This window comes from Salvelinus namaycush, chromosome 21, assembly GCF_016432855.1.
Source record: "Salvelinus namaycush isolate Seneca chromosome 21, SaNama_1.0, whole genome shotgun sequence".
Classification (NCBI taxonomy): Eukaryota; Metazoa; Chordata; class Actinopteri; order Salmoniformes; family Salmonidae; genus Salvelinus; species Salvelinus namaycush.
The window spans coordinates 32,590,566-32,612,929 of record NC_052327.1 but is presented as its reverse complement, the minus strand read 5'-3'; the positions used below and the strand labels follow the sequence as shown (position 1 = coordinate 32,612,929).

Here is a 22,364-nt window from a genome sequence, read left to right as displayed (position 1 = left end):
CCAGACTGAAGTAAAAAAAAAAAAAAATCCTGATCTAACCCCTAATTGAGCCAAGCTCCTACACACATGTAGGAACTAAAACCTGCACACAGGACCGCTATTGGCTGACACACACCCCAGTCCCTATGGTGATGTTGTATTGCACGTGTCCAAACAGTCTTCATGAGGATTTGATGAGGCCCACTCCATGAGCTACAACAGTGTTTCCCAACTGGTGGCAAGCAGCCCGAGTTTTCTGAGCCAAAAAAAACAATGACATATTTTTTTTTACATTGTCATACATAAGACTGTAAAAACACTAGGAAATTAGGTCCAACTGACTTTGATTTAAGAAATCTGTTCCCAAGTATACCCATGCATAATAGACACGTGATCGTATACAAATGTAAGCAAGGTTTGAAATGATTATGTTTTAGTCAAATGTGTGTTTGTGCTTATTGCAGTCAATTTGCAGTCCACAAATTATTTGTAATTATAAACTGAGTGGTTCAAGCCCTGAATGCTGATTAGCTGACAGCTGTGGAATATCAGACCGTATACCACGGTTATGACAAAACATTTATTTTTTATGTTCTAATTACGTTGGTAACCAGTTTATAATGGCAATAAGGCACCTCGGGTTTGTGGTATATGGCCAATATACCACGGCAAGGGCTGTATCCAGGCACTCTGCGTTGCGCATAATAACAGCCCTTAGCCGTGGTATATTGGCCATATACTACACCCCCTCGAGCCTTTATTGGCACTCCTAGAAATTCTTATAGGTAAAATCTAACTGAAGTATATTCACGTTAATATTTTACATTAAGTTCACCTGAGTGATTAGGAACACAAGTGGTAAGCCATGAATTCCCATTTCACTGGGGTATAAATATGAGGTGACACACAGGCCAAATCCCCATCATCAATCACTATGGGAAAGACCCGAGAATACAGTAATGATGTGACAAAAGGTTTTTGAGCTGCACAAATCAGGAAATAGCTATAATAAAATAGCTCAATGGTTGAAAATGCCTATTTCCACTATCAGGTCAATAATTAAGAAGTTTAAAGCAACTGGAGAGGAGATGTTAACAATCAGCCTGGAAGAGGACGTGTGTCTATATTGACCACACGCACAGTGAGGATGGGTCGAGTGGCCAAAAAAATCTCCAAGGATCACAGCTGGAGAATTGCAGACGTTAGTTGGGTCTTGGGGTCCGAAAGTCTCCAAAACTACAATCAGACACACCTACATAACCACAAGTTGTTTGGGAGGGTTGCCATAAAATAGCCTTTGCTATCAAACAAACTCAAGTGCCTACATTTTGCAAAACTTTACTGGAACTTTCAATGGAACTGGGTACTAGGGTCAGATGAGACCAAATTAGAGCTTTTTGGAAACAAACACCAGAGGTAGGTCTGGCATAGACCGAAAGATAGCCATGTAAAAAAGTACCTCATCCCCACTATGAAGTATGGTGGTGGATCTTTGATGTTGTGGGGCTGTTTTTCTTACAAAGGCCCTGGACAACTTTTTAGGAAACATGGTATCATGGACAAGTACCAGCAGATATAAACTGGGCCATGGTTGGACCTTCCAGCAGTACATGATCCAAAGCACTACTCAAAATCAACACAAAAATGGTTCACTGACCACAGAATCAAGGTTTTGCCATGGCCATCCTAGTTCCCTGGCCTAAACCCCATAGAAAACCTGTGGGATGAGCTGAAGAGTCCACAAGCGTGGACCTCAGAATCTGAATGATCTGGAGAGATTCTGTTTGGAGGAATGGTCTCAGATCCCTTGCCATGTGTTCTCCAACCTCATTACGTATTATAGGAGAAGTCTCAGAGCTGTTATTGTGACAAAGGGAGGTTACACAAAGTATTGAATGAAGGGGAGCCAATAATTGTGGCACACATAAAGCAAATATTTTTCTCTATATTTTTTTCAAATTATTTTACTTTAATTAAAGGTTAGATTTATGTGAATATTTTGAAAGAAAGACCATGAGGATAAACAAATACATTTTTTTTTTTTCACAGCCCGTTTGCTCATATTCACCAAGGGTGCCAATATTAGTGGAGGGCACTGTACATCTCCCCATCATAGTGCATAGCAGAACACACACCAGGGTTGGGATCAATTCAGTTTGTTTTCTATTGAATTTTTACTCACTTCCTGAATTGAAAACTGAAATGACCACAAGATGCACAGTTCTGCCCTTCATTGCACACCTAACACATTGTTCAAACAAGGCTACCAAAACAAACACTAACATCTGTATTCTGTCACTTTTTACAAAAACAAAGTTGATCTGCAAACGAAGACAAAGGAAATACTGTATATCCTTTCCATTGTCCGGATTGGACGAGAGGATGGTGGAGGTGGAGCCAAACCAGGAGGTGTGTCTTGATGTCCAAACTCGTACACTACTTAGTACAAAGTGATGTATTCACTATAATAGGCCAGGAAATCCAATTATTATCCTAGGCATTGGAGTGAAACGCTCCGTCCCAAACGTCACCCTATTCTCCATATAGTGCACTTCTTTTTAATTGGGATTTCAACTCCATGACTGAATTGAGCCCAACCCTGTGTGGGAAGTGGAGGGTTAGAATTCATCATGTCTTGCCAAGGCTTCTCCAAAGTCAGTAGCCTGGCTGCCAACGAAGAGGTCATACTTCTCTACGATCTCTGCCTTGGTCAGACGGCCGTCCTACAGAGAGAGGGGGAGAGAAAATACAATCTTTGGTTAGATGCGCTCTGTTCCGGTGCACGCACGCACGCACGCAAACACACACCTTGTCGTTATCTGACTCGTAGACCAGGTGTTTGGCTTCTGCCTCTGCATGGTCGTAGTCTGAAGGGAGGATCCAGTCTCTGGTCTCCTCCCTGTCCATGCGGCCATCTTTGTTTTTATCTCTGAACTCAGTAAACTGTTCTCGTTCTGTCTTCACCCACTCTGGCTCTGAAGGATCACCCTCCTGGTTATACATGTCACCTAGAGGAGGGGTAGGAGAGAGGGAAGAGAAGAGGAAAAGAGAGATGCTGATATGTTATAACTATGTGTCCCCCATGTACTGATTCAGGTGTTATTACAGGTTATAATGCACTCATGTACTCAAGGTGTTACTACAGGTTATAACTCACCTATGTACTCCTCCAGATCTATGAAGCCGTCTCCGTTTTTATCAATGTCCTCCATGGTCTCCTACAGGAGAGGGTATTGGCACAAAGATGTTACTGGCTGGCTACCTTAGACAATAAAGAAATCATGTTTGTATTACAAAAGAAATACTGTGTGTGTGGGTGTGTGACCCACCAGTACAACTATATCCTTCATATGGTCATACTCCTCAGGATGGAGGAAGGCTGTAAACTCCTCTTTATTGGCATTCAGGTCAGCGTCCAGGTCAGCCATTTTGAATCTCCTCTCATCACGTGACATCATCTGTCTGTAGCTGAAGCCATCTTCTGGGTCTGGATCATCTTAGGGGCACACACACCAATTTAAAAATGTTTAAGTCAGACCTTCCAGTAAAAAGGCACTTGTCAGGGGTCGTAAGTTACATTCTTATACTCGCTTCAGAGTGTGTGTCCGTACCCAGTATGTATCCGTATGTAGCATTCGTGTACTCCTCCCAGGACACCAGTCCATCTCCGTTAAGGTCATGACCTTTCCACTGGCGGTCCACATCATCATAGATCCACCTCTTCTGACTGTGTTTGATCCACTTCTTCATCTCCTCTACTGACACATAACCATTCCTGTCCTCATCTATACGCTCTACCAACATACTGTAGGGAGAGAGAGATGAAGGGTGTAAATCCATCTTTTCAATACAAATCTATTTCTCTCACTTCTAAACAAGATGCAGCATCTGTGTTTCTGTGTGTGGGTGTGTTACCCCAATCTCTCCTTGCTCTCTTCAGGTGTGAGCTGATCGAAGGTCTTGGCCTCATCCTGTCCAAGAAACGCTTCATGGTCATAATCAAAGTTATCTGCGTCGTCATGGTTGCGGTTGCTAAGCAGGTCGTCATGAATGACACGGTCCTTCTTCTCGATGGTGGGTTTACTGGAGGCATACACCACGCACAGCGCAAAGCACATGACCAACGGCCGCAGCGCCATACTCTGACACACACACACACGACAGACAGATGCTTACAACAACAATATGATTATGTCAGTGTGACAGTGCATTTAGTTTACGACAGGAATTCGTCATGACCATCTTTAGTTTAACCATACTAATAGTAACGTTACTGTTGTAACGGCCTTAGCAAGCTAGACATATAGCCTGATATCAACGTGATCAGTGACAGTGTGATGAGGTAGCTAGTTAGCTAGTTCCACCAAAGATATTTATAACAAACTCAGTTTCCCCTACTCATCTGTGGCTCCACCGTTTCTGTCTGAACTAGCTACGTTACATGACATGGATAGCTAGTTGGCTTTATGTTAGTCTTACCCTGCTGTGCAGCCAGTTAGCAAGCAAGCTAACGTTAGCAAATAAGCATGCTTGCTAGCTCGACATCTGTTGATGAAATAAATGCACTGCTCATGTCAGTGTATAACTTTAATGTTACAACAATTTAGCAGGATAAAAACAGAGATGCAATGTGAATTTAGGTAGGCGTAAAAGTGATATTTTACTCACCGGTCTTTCTGAAGTCTTTCGATTTTGACCGTCAACGTCATCTACTCCGGATACACACCCATCGCCAACGCCGTAGTAAAGTCGTTTCCTGTACTAAGATTAGCTTGTTTCATACCACTCGTCCATTACTCCACTTCTGGACAGCTTCGCCCTTTTGATTGGTTAATAACCGCCACGTCCTCACGCTATGAGCGTGTAATGTTTTAAAGTATTTTCCCCAATCCCAAAAAAAGAGCAGCACTTATCAGTCAGGAATTGTCAAAACAACTTTCTAACATTGACTTTTATTTCTTGTTGTGACATTAGTGTTTTTTAACTGCATCACACAACCAAGTTCATTAGTAGGATATGCATGAGTGCATCCCCTCAAGCTGCATGCCCATTTCATCATCAATCATTGACATTCCAACTGAGTGGGGATATTCTGAAATGAAAGAATGAGGTGATGACGATAAAATAGAGATTCAAGCAGTTCTCAATTCCAGGCTAAATCAGGAAATATCCCATCTATTAAGTACTAGAATACGGCAATATCCCATCTATTAAGTACTAGAATACGGTAATCAAACACAACAAGTCTAGAAAGCGTCATATTTATTTCAAAAACATACACAGTACAAAAATATAATTACAAATCAGAGGTAAAACCTAATTAATGGAGTTGCTGCCAGTGTCCTGCCTGACCCCTCTACCCGGTCTTCTGCCCCATCGTGTGTGCTCCCCCTTCCCCTGCTGGCTTGGAGGTCCTCTTTGGGTTCTGGATGAAGTGAGAGAGTGAGTCGAGTCTGGCTGGGGACATTCCGTCACTCAGTGGCTGAAACTGAAAGTCTCCTGCAACAGCAACAAACACAAACAGCCACATTCAAGCAGCTTCAGGTCGCATAAAAAAACCAGAGCTAAATTCAAGCATCTCAAAGTTTGACTTTGGCTACAAAAGGTATTGTGCAGTAAAATTTGCATTGAATGGAGTCACTAGAAGCAAAGGTTCAACCCGGCACATTTAATTACATTAATTATGACATTTAGCAGAAGCTTTTATCCAAAGTGACATTGTCATGCACGCATACATTTTTATGTATGCGTGGTCCCAGGAATCAAACCCACTTTACAGTTGTTGCAAGCGCCATGCTCTAACAACTGAGCTCCAGAGGACCACAGTATTGATCCAAAATAGAGAGCATAGCACAACAGTGTGTGTGTGTGTGTGTGTGTGTGTGTTGGTATGTGAGCGTGAGGGCTCACTGTGTGTGTGTGTGTTTGTGTGTGTGTAACCTGAGCTGTTGTCTCCTTCCTTTTTCTCAGCAAGGAAGGTTCTCTGCATCATCAGTCTCTTAACGGTGTGGCACTTATAGCTCAGCTCTGGACTGGCTTCAGGGTCTGCCCCTAAAACAAAACACACACGAGAGAGAAGAGAGGAGAGAGAACTTAGAGTGAAGATCAGTTCATCTCTATGAAACTCACCACTCGTCAATACTCACCACTCGACTGTCCCTCCTCGAAGAGCACACAGGTGCCCAAGGCATCTGTCAGGAGATATGGGGGAGAGAAGAGAGCCAGAGAGGAGAGAGTTAAACAGACACTCAGTCTGTAACTCAGTATCACAACAACAGGGCACTAATAACAACACTACTCCTAAACATGTAGAACTACATGTACTTTACTGGAAAATGGATAACCCAAATTCACAACACAAATGTTGTATTAAAAACAGACCCCTAGCCCATCTTCTCTAGACACTCTCTTCCACCTATCAGTAGGCAAGATGCAACAAGTGACATGTTGAGTTGTTTTTATTAGCCCAGTCCCTTCAGATCTAAAGTGTACATAGGGAGGAGGGGCAAGGGGTCCATTAGACATTCAGCAAATATGTTGTCAGGCGTAAGCAAATAGAATGCACCAATAATGAATACACTTACCGTCATACTCTCCCGCAAACACGTATCTTCCCACCTGCATCATTGGCTGCTCACTGTCAATGTCCTTCAATACAACAAATAAGAAAATCAACAGGAGGAACGTAGAGGTTTCATTGAACGTTTGCTTTGCTACCTACTGTAGCGCGCGAGAAAGGGAAGCCAGATCACTCACCAGTATCTTGCAGGTTCCATGACACTTGGTCAAAAAATCTGAGTTAATTATACCAGAGAGCTCAACCACAACCAACTGCTCCTAAAAAGAGAGAGAAAGAGAGAGGCAGAACATTTAAGAAATTGTCTTCAGTCATTTTTCCATGGTAGAGGGTGTATCTGATCACAACAAACACTAGATGTCATTGTCCACCATAAAATGTGTTGGCTAAGACTTACCAGAGGTCTCTAGAATACTGTAGGAGCCATTTCTACACTACGGGTGCATCCCAATACTCTCTTCTTTCTCCCAAAGTGTGCACTTGTTAATTTCCCTTCACTGATATGAAAGGAAATTACTGGATGGTATAAGAAATGTGGTGAAAACTCCCTCCAGCCCAACCAATCCAATGCTTTTAGATTTGTGGGAAGTCTTCAACCTTCGGGGGAGTTTAAAGGCGGTTGACATCCAGTTCCCTGCGACCTGCCCTGTCTGGAATTGCGGGGAGTAACAGCGTAGCCTACGTTGCTACAATAGCAAAGACCAAAGCCGGTGGGAGTACCGCTGAGGACAGTGGTGTCTCTCTATTGAAGGATCTTTAAAAACAAACAGAGTTCTACAAGCAGTTGTTACAACAACAAGAAAATAGCTTCAAGTGTTGTGTCCAAATACTGGTGGAGTCAACTAATAAAATAAATGTACAACCTGACCAGAGAGGTCCAGGACCTGAAGAACAGTTTGCAGTTCTCCCAGGGTCAGCTCGATAAGTTTGAACAGGAAAACGGCAAGATGACAATTTGAAAGTCATTGAAAGAGGACATTGTTATCATGGATTCACATACAGAACTAATGACAGAAATCAGACTCGAGGGACAATCAAGGTGGAACATCGTTGTAGACCGAATTGCAGAATCTCTACGAGACCTGGACGGAGTCTGACAACAAAGAGAAGGAAATTATTTGGAGAAACTGAAGATGGACCACGGGAAGATTGAGATGGAGCGTGCCCACAGGACTGGAAAACCCACCACCGGCCCAGGTGACAGGCCCAGGCCGATAGTCGTCAAGTTCCTGAGGTTCAAGGACAAGGTAGCGATTCTGGAAAGAGCCAAGATCTTGAGGGGAACATACATCTTCCTCAACGAGAACTATCCTGAAGCTGTCGGCCAGAAGAGAAAATAACTTATCCCGGGCCATGAAAGCTGTCAGAGCGTGTGGGGACATTGCTTACATCTGATATGACAGGCAATTTGTCCACCCTCCCTCCCAAAAGCTGTTGGAAAAGCATTCCAGGTGAAGCTATTTGAGAAAATGCCAAGAGCGTGCAAAGCTGTCATCAAGGCAAATGGTGGCTATTTGAAGAATCTCAAATATATTTTGATTTGTTTTAACACTTTTTTGGTTGCTACATGATTCCATATATGTTATTTCAGTTTCGATATCTTCACTATTATTCTACAATGTAGAATGTAGTAAAAAATAATATAAAAACCCTGGAATGATTAGGTGTCCAAACTTCTGACTGGTACTGTGTGTATATACACAGTTGAAGTCGGAAGTTTACATACACCTTAGCCAAATACATTTAAACTCAGTTTTTCACAATTCCTGACATTTAATCCTAGTAAAAATTCCCTGTCTTGGGTCAGTTAGGATCACCAATTTATTTTAAGAATGTGAACTGTCAGAAAAATAGTAGAGAGAAGGATTTATTTATTTCATCACATTCACAGTGGGTCAGAAGTTTACATACACTCAATTAGTATTTGGTAGCATTGCCTTTAAATTGTTAAACTTGGGTGAAACGTTTTAGGTAGCCTTCAACAAGCTTCCCACAATAAGTTGGGTAAATTTTGGCCCATTCCTCCTGACAGAGCTGGTCTAACGGAGTCAGGTTTGTAGGCCTCCTTGCTCGCACACGCTTTTCAGTTCTGCCCACAAATGTTCTATAAGGTTGAGGTCAGGGCTTTGTGATGGCCCCTCCAATACCTTGACTTTGTTGTCCTTAAGCCATTTTGCCACAACTTTGGAAGTATGATTTGGGGTCATTGTCCATTTGGAACACCCATTTGCGACCAAGCTTTAACTTCCTGACTGATGTCTTGAGATGTTGCTTCAATATATCCACATCTTTTTCCATCCTCATGATGCCATCTATTTTGTGAAGTGCACCAGTCCCTCCTGCAGCAAAGCACCCCCACAACATGATGCTGCCACCGCCGTGCTTCATGGTTGGGATGGTGTTCTTCGGCTTGCAAGCCTCCCCCTTTTTCCTCCAAACATAACGATGGTCATTATGGCCAAACAGTTCTATTTTTGTTTCTCCAGACCAGAGGACATTTCTCCAGAAAGTACGATCTTTGTCTCCATGTGCAGTTGCAAACCGTAGTCTGTTTTTTTTAATGGCGGTTTTGAGATGCCTTTCAGGCTGAGCGGCCTGGTACCTTCAGGCGTTTGGAAATTTCTCCCAAGGATGAACCAGACTTGTGGAGGTCTACAATTTATTTTCTGAGGTCTTGGCTGATTTCTTTTGATTTTCCCATGGATGTGAAGCAAAGAGGCACTGAGTTTGAAGGTAGGCATTGAAATACATCCACAGGTACACCTCCAATTGACTCAAATGATGTCAATTAGCCTATCGGAAGCTTCTAAAGTCATGTCATAATTTTCTGGAATTTTCCAAGCTGCGGCACAGTCAACTTAGTGTATGTACACTTCTGACCCACTGGAATTGTGATACAATGAGTTAAGTGAAATAATCTGTCTGTAAACAATTGTTGGAAAAATTACTTGTGTCATGCACAAAGTAGATGTCCTAACCTACTTGCCAAAACTATAGTTTGTTAACAAAAAATTTGTGGAGTTGTTGAAAAACGAGTTTTAATGACTCCAACCTAAGTGTATGTAATCTTCCGACTTCAACTGTGTGTAATATACACTGCTAAAAAAAATAAAGGGAACACTAAAATAACACATCCTAGATCTGAATGAATGAAATATTCTTATTAAATACTTTTTTCTTTACATAGTTGAATGTGCTGACAACAAAATCACACAAAAATGATCAATGGAAATCAAATTTATCAACCCATGGAGGTCTGGATTTGGAGTCACACTCAAAATTAAAGTGGAAAACCACACTACAGGCTGATCCAACTTTGATGTAATGTCCTTAAAACAAGTCAAAATGAGGCTCAGTAGTGTGTGTGGCCTCCACGTGCCTGTATGACCTCCCTACAACGCCTGGGCATGCTCCTGATGAGGTGGCGGATGGTCTCCTGAGGCATCTCCTCCCAGACCTGGACTAAAGCATCCGCCAACTCCTGGACAGTCTGTGGTGCAACGTGGCGTTGGTGGATGGAGCGAGACATGATGTCCCAGATGTGCTCAATTGGATTCAGGTCTGGGGAACGGGCGGGCCAGTCCATAGCATCAATGCCTTCCTCTTGCAGGAACTGCTGACACACTCCAGCCACATGAGGTCTAGCATTGTCTTGCATTAGGAGGAACCCAGGGCTAACCGCACCAGCATATGGTCTCACAAGGGGTCTGAGGATCTCATCTCGGTACCTAATGGCAGTCAGGCTACCTCTGGCGAGCACATGGAGGGCTGTGCGGCCCCCCAAAGAAATGCCACCCCACACCATGACTGACCCACCGCCAAACTGGTCATGCTGGAGGATGTTGCAGGCAGCAGAACGTTCTCCACGGCGTCTCCAGACTCTGTCACGTCTGTCACATGTGCTCAGTGTGAACCTGCTTTCATCTGTGAAGAGCACAGGGCGCCAGTGGCGAATTTGCCAATCTTGGTGTTCTCTGGCAAATGCCAAACGTCCTGCACGGTGTTGGGCTGTAAGCACAACCCCCACCTGTGGACGTCGGGCCCTCATACCACCCTCATGGAGTCTGTTTCTGACCGTTTGAGCAGACACATGCACATTTGTGGCCTGCTGGAGGTCATTTTGCAGGGCTCTGGCAGTGCTCCTCCTGCTCAAAGGCGGAGGTAGCGGTCCTGCTGCTGGGTTGTTGCCCTCCTACGGCCTCCTCCACGTCTCCTGATGTACTGGCCTGTCTCCTGGTAGCGCCTCCATGTTCTGGACACTACGCTGACAGACACAGCAAACCTTCTTGCCACAGCTCGCATTGATGTGCCATCCTGGATGAGCTGCACTACCTGAGCCACTTGTGTGGGTTGTAGACTCCGTCTCATGCTACCACTAGAGTGAAAGCACCGCCAGCATTCAAAAGTGACCAAAACATCAGCCAGGAAGCATAGGAACTGAGAAGTGGTCTGTGGTCACCACCTGCAGAACCACTCCTTTATTGGGGGTGTCTTGCTAATTGCCTATAATTTCCACCTGTTGTCTATTCCATTTGCACAACAGCATGTGAAATGTATTGTCAATCAGTGTTGCTTCCTAAGTGGACAGTTTGATTTCACAGAAGTGTGATTGACTTGGAGTTACATTGTGTTGTTTAAGTGTTCCCTTTATTTTTTTGAGCAGTGTATATAACACACACAGGACTTTCGGAAAGTATTCAGACCCATTGACTTTCTCCACATTTTGTTAGATTACAGCCTTGTTATAAAATGGATTAAATAAATAAAAAACCTCAATCTATACACAATACCCCATAATTACAAAGCAAAAACAGTTTTTTAGAACAGAAATATCAAATTTACATAAGTATTTAGACCCTTACTCAGTACACTTTTGGCAGCAATTACAGCCTCGAGTCTTCGTGGGTATGACGCAACAAGCTTGGCACACTTTTATTTGGGGAGTTTCTCCCATTCTTCTCTGCAGATCCTCTCAAGCTCTGTCAGGTTGGATAGGGAGCATTGCTGCACAGCTATTATCTGGTCTCTCCAGAGATGTTCGATCGGGTTCAAGTCCGGGCTCTTGCTGGGCTACTCAAGGACATTCAGAGACTTGTCCCGAAGCCACTCCTGCGTTGTCTTGGCTGTGTGCTTAGGGTCATTGTCCCGTTGGAAAGTGAAACTTTGCACCAGTCTGAGGTCCTGAGCGCTCTGGAGCAGGTTTTCATCAAGGATCTCTCTGTACTTTGCTCCATTCATTTTTCCCTCGATCCTGACTAGTCTCCCAGTCCCTGCCACAGGGGGAAAAACACTGCATGATGCTGCCACCACCATGCTTCACCGTAGGGATGGTGCCAGGTTTACTCCAGACTTGATGCTCGGCATTCAGGCCAAAGAGTAATCTTGGTTTCATCAGATCAGATAATCTTGTTTCTCATGGTCTGAGAGTCTTTAGGTGTCATTCGGCTAACTCCAAGCGGGCTGTGATGTGCCTTTTACTGAGGAGTGGCTTCCGTCTGGCCACTCTACCATAAAGGCCTGATTGGTGGAGTGCTGCAGAGATGGGAGAACCTTCCAGAAGCACAACCATCTCCACAAAGGAACTCTAGAGCTCTGTCAGAGTGACCTTCGGGTTCTTGGTCACCTCCGTGACCAAGGCCCTTCTCCCCAATTGCTCAGTTTGACCAGCTCTATGAAGAGTCTTGGTGGTTCCAAACTTCCTTCATTTAATAATGATGGAGGCCACTGTGTTCTTGGGGACATTCAATGCTGCAGAAATTCTTTAGTACCCCTCCCCAGATCTGTGCATTGACACAATCCTGTCTCGGAGCCCTACGGACAATTCCTTCGACCTCATGGCTTGGTTATTGCTCTGACATGCACTGTCAACTGTGGGACCTTATATAGACAGATGTGTTCCTTTCCAAATCATGTCCAACAATTAAATTTACCACAGGTGGACTCCAATCAAGTTGTATAAACATCTCAAGGATGATCAATGGAAACAGGACTCACCTGCGCTCAATTTCGAGTTCCATAGCAAGGGTCTGAATATTTATGTAAATAAGGTATCTCTTTTTTTGTTTTCTAAAAACCTATTTTCGCTTTGTCATTATTGGGTAGTGTGTTGATTGATTAAATAAATAAAAATCCTCAGCAATCTTAGAATAAGGCTGTAACGTAACAAAATGTGACAAAAGTCTGGGCTCTGAATACTTTCCGAAGGCACTGAGATATGCACACACAGAGCCATATCCCTGTAATGCTTAGAGAAGATCTTATGTCAAGTGTTATTGAAGTGTTGCGCCTGCAGGTTCACCTGCCTCATCTAAAGCCTATTATTTTGGGGTATTGCTATAGGCCACCAAGTGCTGAGAGTCAGTATCTAAATAGTATGTGTGCAATGCTTGATAGTATATGTGACGTAAACAGAGAGGCCTACTTTCTTGGGGACCGGAATATTGACTGGTTTTCATCAAGCTGTCTGCTCAAGAGGACGCTTCTCACTCTAACCAGTGCCTGTAATCTGGTTCAGGTTATTAATCAACCTACCAGGGTGTTTACAAACACTACAGGAACAAGGTCATCCACGTGTATTGATCACATTTTTACTAATACTGTAGAACTTTGTTCCAGCTGTATCCTTACCCATTGGAAGCAGTGATCACAATATAATGGCTATATCTAGAAGAATCATTGTTCCAAAATCTGGGCCTAAAATAGTATATAAAAGAACACAAAAGATTTTGCTGTGACTCTTATGTGGATGATGTAAAGAATGTGTTGGTCTGATGTGATTATTAAGGAGCATCTAGATACTGCACTTAATGAATTTATGAATGAATTTATGAAATTGCTTCTTCAAATTATTGATAAACATGCACCTAGTCAGAAACTGACTATTAGAACTGTTAAGGCTCAATGGATTGATGAGGAATTGAAAAACTGTATGGTTGAAAGAGATGGGGTAAAAGGAGTGGCTAATAAGTCTGGCTGCACATCTAACTGGCTGACTTACTGCAAATTGAGACTTATGTGACTAAATTTAAAAATAAACTATATTATGAAACCACGATCAATTATATAAAACTTGAGTACTTTAAATTATGGACAGAAAGACATTCAACTGCATCTTTCATCGAATCAGATGACTTATCACAAGACCATTTGATGTTGGCAGTTATTCTAATAATTATTTCATTGGCAAAGTGTGTAAACTTTAGAAGGAAATGGCAACAAACAGTGAGCCATCGTATTCATTAATTTAAAAAAATAGGAAAGAAAAGCATTTTAAGTTAGAATTTTGTAAAGTTAGTTTGGGAGAGGTGGAAAAATTGTTATTGATCAATAATGACAAACCTGGCATTGACAATTTAGATGGAAGACTACTGAGGATGGTAGCTGAGTCTATAACCACTCCTATCTGTCATATATTTAATCGAAGTCTAGAGGAAGGTGTTTGTCCTCAGGCCTGGAGGGAAGCCAAAGTCATTCCGCGTGGTGCATTTCTCTAGACCCTCTACTCTTTTCTATTTTTACCAATGACCTGCCACTGGCATTAAACAAAGCCTGTGTGTCCATGTATGCTGATGATTCAACCATATACGCAGCAGCAACCACAGCTAATGAAGTCACTGAAACCCTTAACAAGGAGGTGCAGTCTATTTTGGAATGGGTGTCCACTAATGAACCGGTCCTGAACATCTCTTAAACTAAGAGCATTGTATTTGGTACAAATCATTCCTTAAGTTCCAGACCTCAGCTGAATCTGGTAATGAATGGTGTGGCTGTTGAACAAGTTGAGGAGACTAAATTACTTGGTGTTACCTTAGATTGTAAACTGTCATAGTCAAAACATATACAGTGCCTTGCAAAAGTATTCACCCCCCATTGTGTTTTTCCTATTTTGTTGCATTACAACCTGTAATTTTAATAGATTTTTATTTGGATTTCATGTAATGAACATTCACAAAATAGTCCAAATTGGTGAAGTTAAAAGTTTCAGAAAATTCTAAAAAATAAAAAAAACTGCGTGGGTGCATATGTATTCATCCCCTTTGCTATCAAGACCCTAAATAAGATCTGCTGGAACCAATGACCCTCAGAAGTCACATGATTAGTAAAAAAAAAAAAATCCACCTGTGTGGATCTAAGTGTCACATGACCGGTCACATGATCTCAGTATATACACACCTGTTCTGAAAGGCCGCAGAGTCTGCAACACCACTAAGCAAGGAGCACCAACAAGCAAGCAGCACTATGAAGACCAAGGAGCTCTCCAAACAGGTCAGGGACAAAGTTGTGGAGAAGTACAGATCAGGGTTGGGTTATAAAAAAATATCAGAAACTTTGAACATCCCACGCAGCACCATTAAATCCATTATTTAAAAATGCTCCCTACAAAGTATTGACTTTGGGGGGGATGAATAGTTACGTTCAAGTTCTGTTTTTTTGTCTTATTTCTTGTTTGTTTCACAATAAAAAATATTTAGCATCTTCAAAGTGGTAGGCATGTTGTGTAAATCAAATGATACAACCCCCCCCCCAAAAAAATCTATTTTAATTCCAGGTTGTAAGGCAACAAAACAGGACAAATGCCAACAAGGGTGAATACTTTCGCAAGCCACTGTAGATTCAATGGTTGTAAAGGTGGGGAGAGGTCTGTCCGTAATAAAGAAATGTTCTATGTTTTTGACACCACACTCCACAAAGTAAGTCCTGCAGGCTCTAGATTTGTCTTATCTTTATTATTGTCCAGCCATGTGGTCAAGTGCTGCTAAGAAAGACCTAGTTAAGCTGCAGCTGGCCCAGAACAGAGCGGCACATCTTGCTCTTCATTGTAATCAGAGGGCTAATATAAATACTATGCATCCCAGTCTCTCTGGCTAAGAGTTGAGAGACTGACTGCATCTCTTCTTTTTATAAGAAACCTTAATGTGATGAAAATTCCAAATTGTTTGCAATATTCAACTTACGCACAGCTCTGACTAGGGATTCACATTTTGGGGAATATTCAGAGGTGGAAACTTTCCGTGTGAATTAACAGGAAAATATGGGAATTAAAGGAAATATATGTAAATGAATATTTATGCCAGTTAAAATGTCGATGTTTCTTGCATTGGATATATTTACCATATCATAGAGACAGAAACATAAACCTTTTACCTTATCACAAGTAAACATAATTGCAAATGATTAAATCCTTCCAATAGAAAAAAATAACTATTTAGTTACGAATTGAACTTTAAATGAGTTGACTCTTAACATGGGATTTCACTGAACAACAAAAGGGAACATTGAATGATCCCAATGATCCATCGCATCTCGCAAAAACATTTAACATGCATCTGTAAAATGATAGTCTAGAAACTAAAGCTTTGGTTGTCTTCCTCTCAGGCTTCCATGTCTTCTCCCTGGACCTCCCCAATGTCCACGTCTAGAACATCAGACTTTGAGGCCTCATCTTCACTGTCACTTTCCAACCTTGTTGAGGATGGCTTGTTGTCAGGCTCAAAAAGCCTCAAATTTGCCCAGGTGGCCACAGATTTTTCAACCCTTGTATTGGTCAGCCTGTTGCGTGCTTTGGTGTGTGTTTTCCCAAACAAGGACCAGTTGCGCTCTGAGGCGGCTGATGTTGGTAGGATTTGGAGGATGATGGAGGCAACAGGGGAAAGAGCCTCAGTCCCTTCCACCAGGTGGCTGATGAGATATGTTGGCACGACTGCCATATTGCATCTCCATCCCAAAGCCCTTGCTTGGAAGTGTACTTCACCAGACTGCCAAGAACCTTGCCCTCATCCAGGCCAAGGTGGCGAGACACGGTAGTGATGACACCATAGGCCTTGTTGATCTCTGCACCAGACAGGATGCTCTTGCCAGCATACGTGGGGTCCAACATGTACGCTGCAGCGTGTATGGGCTTCAGGCAGAAGTCTTCACGCTTTTTGATGCATTTCAGAACTGCAGTTTCCACTGCTTGGAGCAACAGTGAAGTGGGCAGGGCAGTACAGATTTATTCCCTTACATCTGCAAGCAGAGTCTGAACGTCAGACAGGATGGCATTGTCTCCCTCAATCTGTGCAATGGCTAAGGTTTCAGGAGTTTCAGACTGCTTACCACTCTCTCCCAAAATACATCATCCAGGAGAATCGTCTTGATGAGGCTGTCCATATCGGCAGACTGTGATATGGCCATATTTTGGAGAGACTCCTTCCCCTCCAGGAAACTGTCAAACATGATGACAACACCACCCCGATGGGTGTTGCCGGACAGCTTCAATGTGGTGCTCTTATACTTCTCACTTTGCTTGGTGAGGTAGATTGCTGCTATAACTTGATGACTGTTCACATACCTAACCATTTCCTTGGCTCTCTTGTATGATGTCCTTGATGAGCAGATTCAATGCATGAGCAGCACAGCCAATGGGTGTGATGTGAGGGTAGGACTCCTCCACTTTAGACCAAGCAGCCTTCATGTTCGCAGCATTGTCTGTCATCAGTGCAAATACCTTCTGTGGTCCAAGTCATTGATGACTGCCTTCAGCTCATCTGCAATGTAGAGACCGGTGTGTCTGTTGTCCCTTGTGTCTGTGCGCTTGTAGAATACTGGTTGAGATTATGTAGTTAATTATTCCTTGCCCACGAACATTTGACCACCCATCAGAGATGATTGCAATCCAGTCTGCTTTCTCTATGATTTGCTTGACCTTCCCTTGAACTCTGCATCCAGCAAATGAGTAGATAAAGCATGTCTGGTTGGAGGGGTGTATGCAGGGAGAACAACATTCAGAAATCTCTTCCAATACACATTGCCTGTGAGCATCAAAGGTGAACCAGTTGCATACACAGCTCGAGCAAGACATTCATCAGCATTTCTCTGACCAAGTTGCTCCATTGAGTCAAAAAAAATTCTGATTCCAAAAGGATCGTGAGCTGTTGCTACCGATAAGGTGTCTGATTCATCATTTTCACCTTGAATAGAAGTAGAGGGACTTTTGTCAGAGGTTGCTTGTTGTGAGCGCTGAGGGAACTTTATGCACTTGGCCAGATGATTTTGCATCTTTGTTGCATTCTTCACATATGATTTGCCACAGTATTTGCAAATGTACATACACAGCTTTTCCTACATTAGCTGCAGTGAAATGTCGCCACACATTAGATAGTGCCCGTGGCATTTTCCTGTAAAGATTAGAAAAAAATTAGTAAAAAAAACAATACAATTCCATGTACAGGTAAATAGTTAAGCAGTTAGATTAAACAACTCCTTTGTAAGATGTTTTAAAGTTGTTTTAAAATGAACGATATATGGAAACAGGTGAATTGACACTCCTCAGTTAGCAGGCTCAAGCAAGCTAAAACCCACATGGTAGCAAAAACTAACTAGCAGAAATTGCTAACAAGTTAGAAATGATTTAAACACACTTTGCTGTAGGCTACTATTTACTACTTTACAAAAAAATTATGTCAAATAAAACATATTCACCCCACCCAGTATTGTAATAAAAACTTACCAGAACGCATGTAGTCCTTGGCTCAGACAGTAGCAGTGTGGACTCAATAGCATCTCATTAGTGTGCAAGATCTTGAGAATAAGCTGTACATGTGATGGAAGAATGCACTGTGCATGCAGAGGGTTACAATTCCATTGAATTGGGGATAGTTTAACCAAAATATGCCACAAGACCTAGAATTGCCTTATGTGTATCCCACAAAAAAAGTTCCCCGTTATAAGATAACCTTTTTGATGAATTCAAGCAAAATTCCCAGGCTTAACTTCCCATGGAAAATTTCCAGGAAAGTTTCCAACCCTAGCTCTGACACACATACTTACCAGAGCAGACATGCCATCAGGGGTCTTTTCATAGTCCCCAAATCCAGAACAAATTCAAGAAAGCGTACAGTATTATATAGAGCCATTATTGCATGGAACTCCCTTCCATCTCATATTTCTCAAATGAACAGCAAACCTTGTTTCAAAAAACAGAAAGCAACACTTCACGCTTCTCCCCTATTTAACCTAGATATTTTGTTTGTATGTATTGACGTGTAGGTTATGCGTGCCACTTTTAAATGTATATAGTTCTATCTTTGAACTGTTCTTGTCTATTAATTTTCTGTATTATGTAATGTTTCATGTTCTGTGTGGACCCCAGGACGAGTAGCTGTGGCTTTCGCAACAGCTAATGGGGATCCTAATAAAATACCAAAATATGTTGCATTACCACCCCCAACTGGACTATAGTATAAATCCATTATACCTTCTGATACAAAATGGGAAAAGGAAAAATGTTATAAAAATAAAAAACCCTTCCAACTCATTAAAAACCAACTACCCCATTCCATTTTCTGTAATTTTAATTTCATTCTGCAGTACAGTTAATAACTATTGCTATGAATGCTAAGAAGCCAACCTTACTAAAGCATAGATCACTCATTGGCCTATCCCTGTGTGCTGGCACACATCTACTACTCACAGGGATCCCTCACCCTTAAACCATCCTCCTCTACTTTCTTCACTGCCTCAGCATACAACACTTTCTGCACTGTTCTGACCACCTCAACCTGCCTCACTCGCACGGGACACTTCCAATCCCCTGCAACATGGGAACCCCTGCAGTTGACACACACAACTTTATCCACTTAAACTACATAATCCTCTGTCCTATGCCCTCCAGCACACTTCCCACATCTTGGAATCTCCCTCCTACAAACTGCTGCGACAATAAACATGGCACCTGAAACATCACAGTGGGTTCTACACAACAGCTCTAACAGGATAACTGATATATCCTAACATTACTTTTTCAGGTAGAGACTCAAAAAGACAGACTGACACCTCTGTTTCACCACTGGGTCTGCAGCGCACCAAACGACGGCCATCACAAACACCAGGAATGTTCAACTGCTCCACCTCCACACTTAACGCTACCCCAAAAATCACTCATTTCAATGGTGCCCTGCTCCTAAGAGCAAAGCAAGAAACAGATCTTAACCTGTTAAGTGAGTGCCGAGTCCATCTGGGCGGAAGTAACACAAAAAACTATCAGTCCACTACGGGTTACCTTCACTGATTCAACTACACCTAACTTATTTCCCACCCACTCTGAAACCACAAGTAGAGCAAGGATCCACTCTCCCAGAAATGTACTCCTACTGGACCAGATTCTTCTTTATCATGTCCATCCACGCAAGGGTCGTACTCCGAGCTCTTCACCACACCATCCACGTCACTTAATTGGCCCTTATTAATTTCACTGCCAGAACTCAGTATGGCGTACGGCTCACTCTGTTTGTACTTGACAACAATATTCTTCGACACACCATCTCATTCTTTTCCGCCATCTTCAGATTCAAATTCAACCTCATCTTATTAAACGACTCCTAGTTAAAACTCTACATTTCTGAATAGAAATCTCTTTCTTGCCTCCTTGAGGGACGCCATCTATCAAAAAGCTGCATTCCCCTTCCTGAATCCCTGTTCAGCCTGACAACGTCATGTGGAACACGCTGGCAGAGGGAGAGGCGGCGTGCAAGAAAAAACATTAAGCATTTGTGGGAAGTAGTGAACAAGTGTACACTTCAGGAGGTAGGATAGATTATTGAGAAGCACCATTGGTGATTGGAGCACTCACATGTAACCACGTGAACAGGAAGTGTTAGTTCAGAGGTTGAAGGAGAGAGCATATGGTTCTTACCTTCTCACTAGATCAGCTTGTAATACACCTCTCTGCACATTTGTTCGGTAAATCAAATGGATTGCTAATTTTTATTTTATATTCGGCAATAAATGGTTACATCACCCAACCAAAGTACTCCGTCTGGAATGCCAATTTTATGTAGTCACTTCACAAACTGCTCTCATTCTGTGCCAGTGACGTTTCATGGGGAATCAGAGACGAATAAGCAAAGTCACTATCTGTTACGACAACTACACTTTGGTCTTACCTCCTCCTCCCATTCGTCTTCCATTTCACGATGCTTGATAAGAAACTGCCGGGAATAATAAACAAAGACCCACACCGCTGTGAAACAGGCAATAATAACTAAGTACTTCCTGGTCACAGAGTTTGGCACTCCTTCAGAATACAAGTCCTTTCCTGTTTAATGAATAATTACGGCGAAAATGATGACAAATGTGCAAAAATATCGATATCTGTTATACTAGTTATCATACAAAGAACAATCCAAAAAAAAAAAAAAAAAAAATTATCTTAAAAATACTCCTAACATTTATTGCACCGGTTCAACATTATCTGTACTTGTGTCGCAGTAAAAGGTGGGTCCATTCTCCCCAGGAGCACTTTTATATTTACAAATGCACAGAGTGTACATCAAGTGGAGCTTCGCTGCTCATTTGGCGGCCAATCAGCTTAAATCCAATAGTTTTTCCATATTGCTCCGTACACAATTGTCTGTACTTTGTGTCGCTGTAAAAGGGTGGTCCATTCTACTCAGGAGCACTTCAGCTTTCCAGAGTTTACACCCCCAGCAGTGGCACTGCTCATTTTGCAGCCACATTTCATACACATTATTCTGTACATTACATTTATATTAGCAAAAGTTTGAATTTCATAGATTTATGCCAGTTTTCAACGTAAGACTAGTAATTCTATAAATTGAATTGTGTTTATTTCAAGTTGTTTGTGCTTTTGTACTTGTCTAATGACTCACCTTTTTATGGATGTTTCCCGGCAGTTTGTATTTTGTATCAGGGTTGGCTTCATGTTCAAGCCCCATTTTACCACACCTGATTCTACTAATCAGCTTATTAGTAGAAACACTATGGCAGAACTCACAGGTGGCCGGTGGTACCTTAATTGGGGAGGACGGGCTCTTAGTAATGGCTGGAACGGAATAATGGGAATGGTATCAAACATGTGTTTGATACCATTCCATTGACTCTATTCCAACTATTATTATGAGCTGTCCTCCCTTCAGCAGCCTCCTGTGGTAGAACTGCGCTTGAACAAAGGCATGCACACCATGTGGGTCTTTAAGAGCAGGTTGAACCTCAGATTTTACTGAGTTACAGTTCATATAAGAAAATCAGTCAATGTAAATACATTAATTAGGACCTAATCTATGGATTTCACATGACTGGGAATACAGATATGCATCTGTTGGTCATAGATACTTACAAAAAGAAAAAGTAGGGGCGTGGTGCATGGATCAGAAAACCAGTCAGTATCTGGTATGACCACCATTTGCCTCACGCAACGAGACATCTCTTTCACATAGAGTTGATCAGGCTGTTAATTGAGGCCCGTGGAATGTTGTCCCATTCCTCTTCAATGGCTGTGCGAAGTTGCTGGATATTGGCAGGAACTGGAACACACTGTCGTACACGTTGATGCACAGTATCCCAAACAGGCTCAACGGGTGACATGTCGGGTGAGAATGCAGGCCATGGAAGAACTGGGACATTTTCAGCTTCTAGGAATTGTGTACAGATCCTTGCGATATGGGGCTGTGCGTTATCATACTGAAACATGAGGTGACGCTGGCAGATGAATGGCACAATGATGGGCCTCAGGATCTCCTCACAGTATCTCTGTGCATTCAAAATGCCATCGATAAAATGCAATTGTGTTCGTTGTCTGTAGCTTGCGCTTGCGCCTGCCCATACCATAACCCCCCCCCCCCCGCCACAAACCGCTCTGCCATCTGCCTGCTATACAGTTGAAACTGGGATTAATCCGTTAAGAGCACACTTCTCCAGCTTGCCAGTGGCCATCGAAGGTGAGCATTTGCCCACTGAAGTCGGTTACGACACCGAACTGCAGTCAGTTAAGACCCTGGTGAGGACGAAGAGCACACAGATGAGCTTCCCT

The 22,364-nt window shown here is 42.5% G+C and overlaps 2 protein-coding genes across 4 annotated transcripts; both read right to left on the bottom strand.

The window, feature by feature from the left end:
* Nucleotides 1–1,913: 1,913 nt before the first annotated feature.
* LOC120066301 (calumenin-B-like) lies at nt 1,914–4,779 on the bottom strand. Of its 2 annotated transcripts, XM_039017590.1 has the most exons (8): nt 4,648–4,759; nt 4,459–4,524; nt 3,895–4,121; nt 3,591–3,784; nt 3,309–3,475; nt 3,137–3,197; nt 2,788–2,987; nt 1,914–2,702 (listed from the first exon to the last, which is right to left on the bottom strand). In XM_039017590.1, the coding sequence occupies exons 3-8, from the start codon at nt 4,116–4,118 to the stop codon at nt 2,598–2,600; spliced, it is 951 nt and encodes a 316-aa protein (XP_038873518.1). In that variant the 5' UTR covers nt 4,119–4,121; nt 4,459–4,524; nt 4,648–4,759; the 3' UTR covers nt 1,914–2,597. The 2 variants fall into 2 exon arrangements, with proteins under 2 accessions (XP_038873518.1, XP_038873516.1); XM_039017588.1 differs by lacking the exon at nt 4,459–4,524 and having other exon boundaries at nt 4,648–4,779.
* A 140-nt stretch (nt 4,780–4,919) lies between these two features.
* gtf3c6 (general transcription factor IIIC, polypeptide 6, alpha) lies at nt 4,920–20,583 on the bottom strand. Of its 2 annotated transcripts, XM_039017587.1 has the most exons (7): nt 20,479–20,583; nt 6,736–6,816; nt 6,564–6,627; nt 6,126–6,170; nt 5,920–6,030; nt 5,296–5,478; nt 4,920–5,071 (listed from the first exon to the last, which is right to left on the bottom strand). In XM_039017587.1, exons 1-6 carry the CDS (start codon nt 20,500–20,502, stop codon nt 5,336–5,338), a joined length of 468 nt encoding a protein of 155 aa, XP_038873515.1. In that variant the 5' UTR covers nt 20,503–20,583; the 3' UTR covers nt 4,920–5,071; nt 5,296–5,335. The 2 variants fall into 2 exon arrangements, with proteins under 2 accessions (XP_038873515.1, XP_038873514.1); XM_039017586.1 differs by lacking the exon at nt 4,920–5,071 and having other exon boundaries at nt 5,225–5,478.
* Between the last annotated feature and the right edge of the window lie 1,781 nt (nt 20,584–22,364).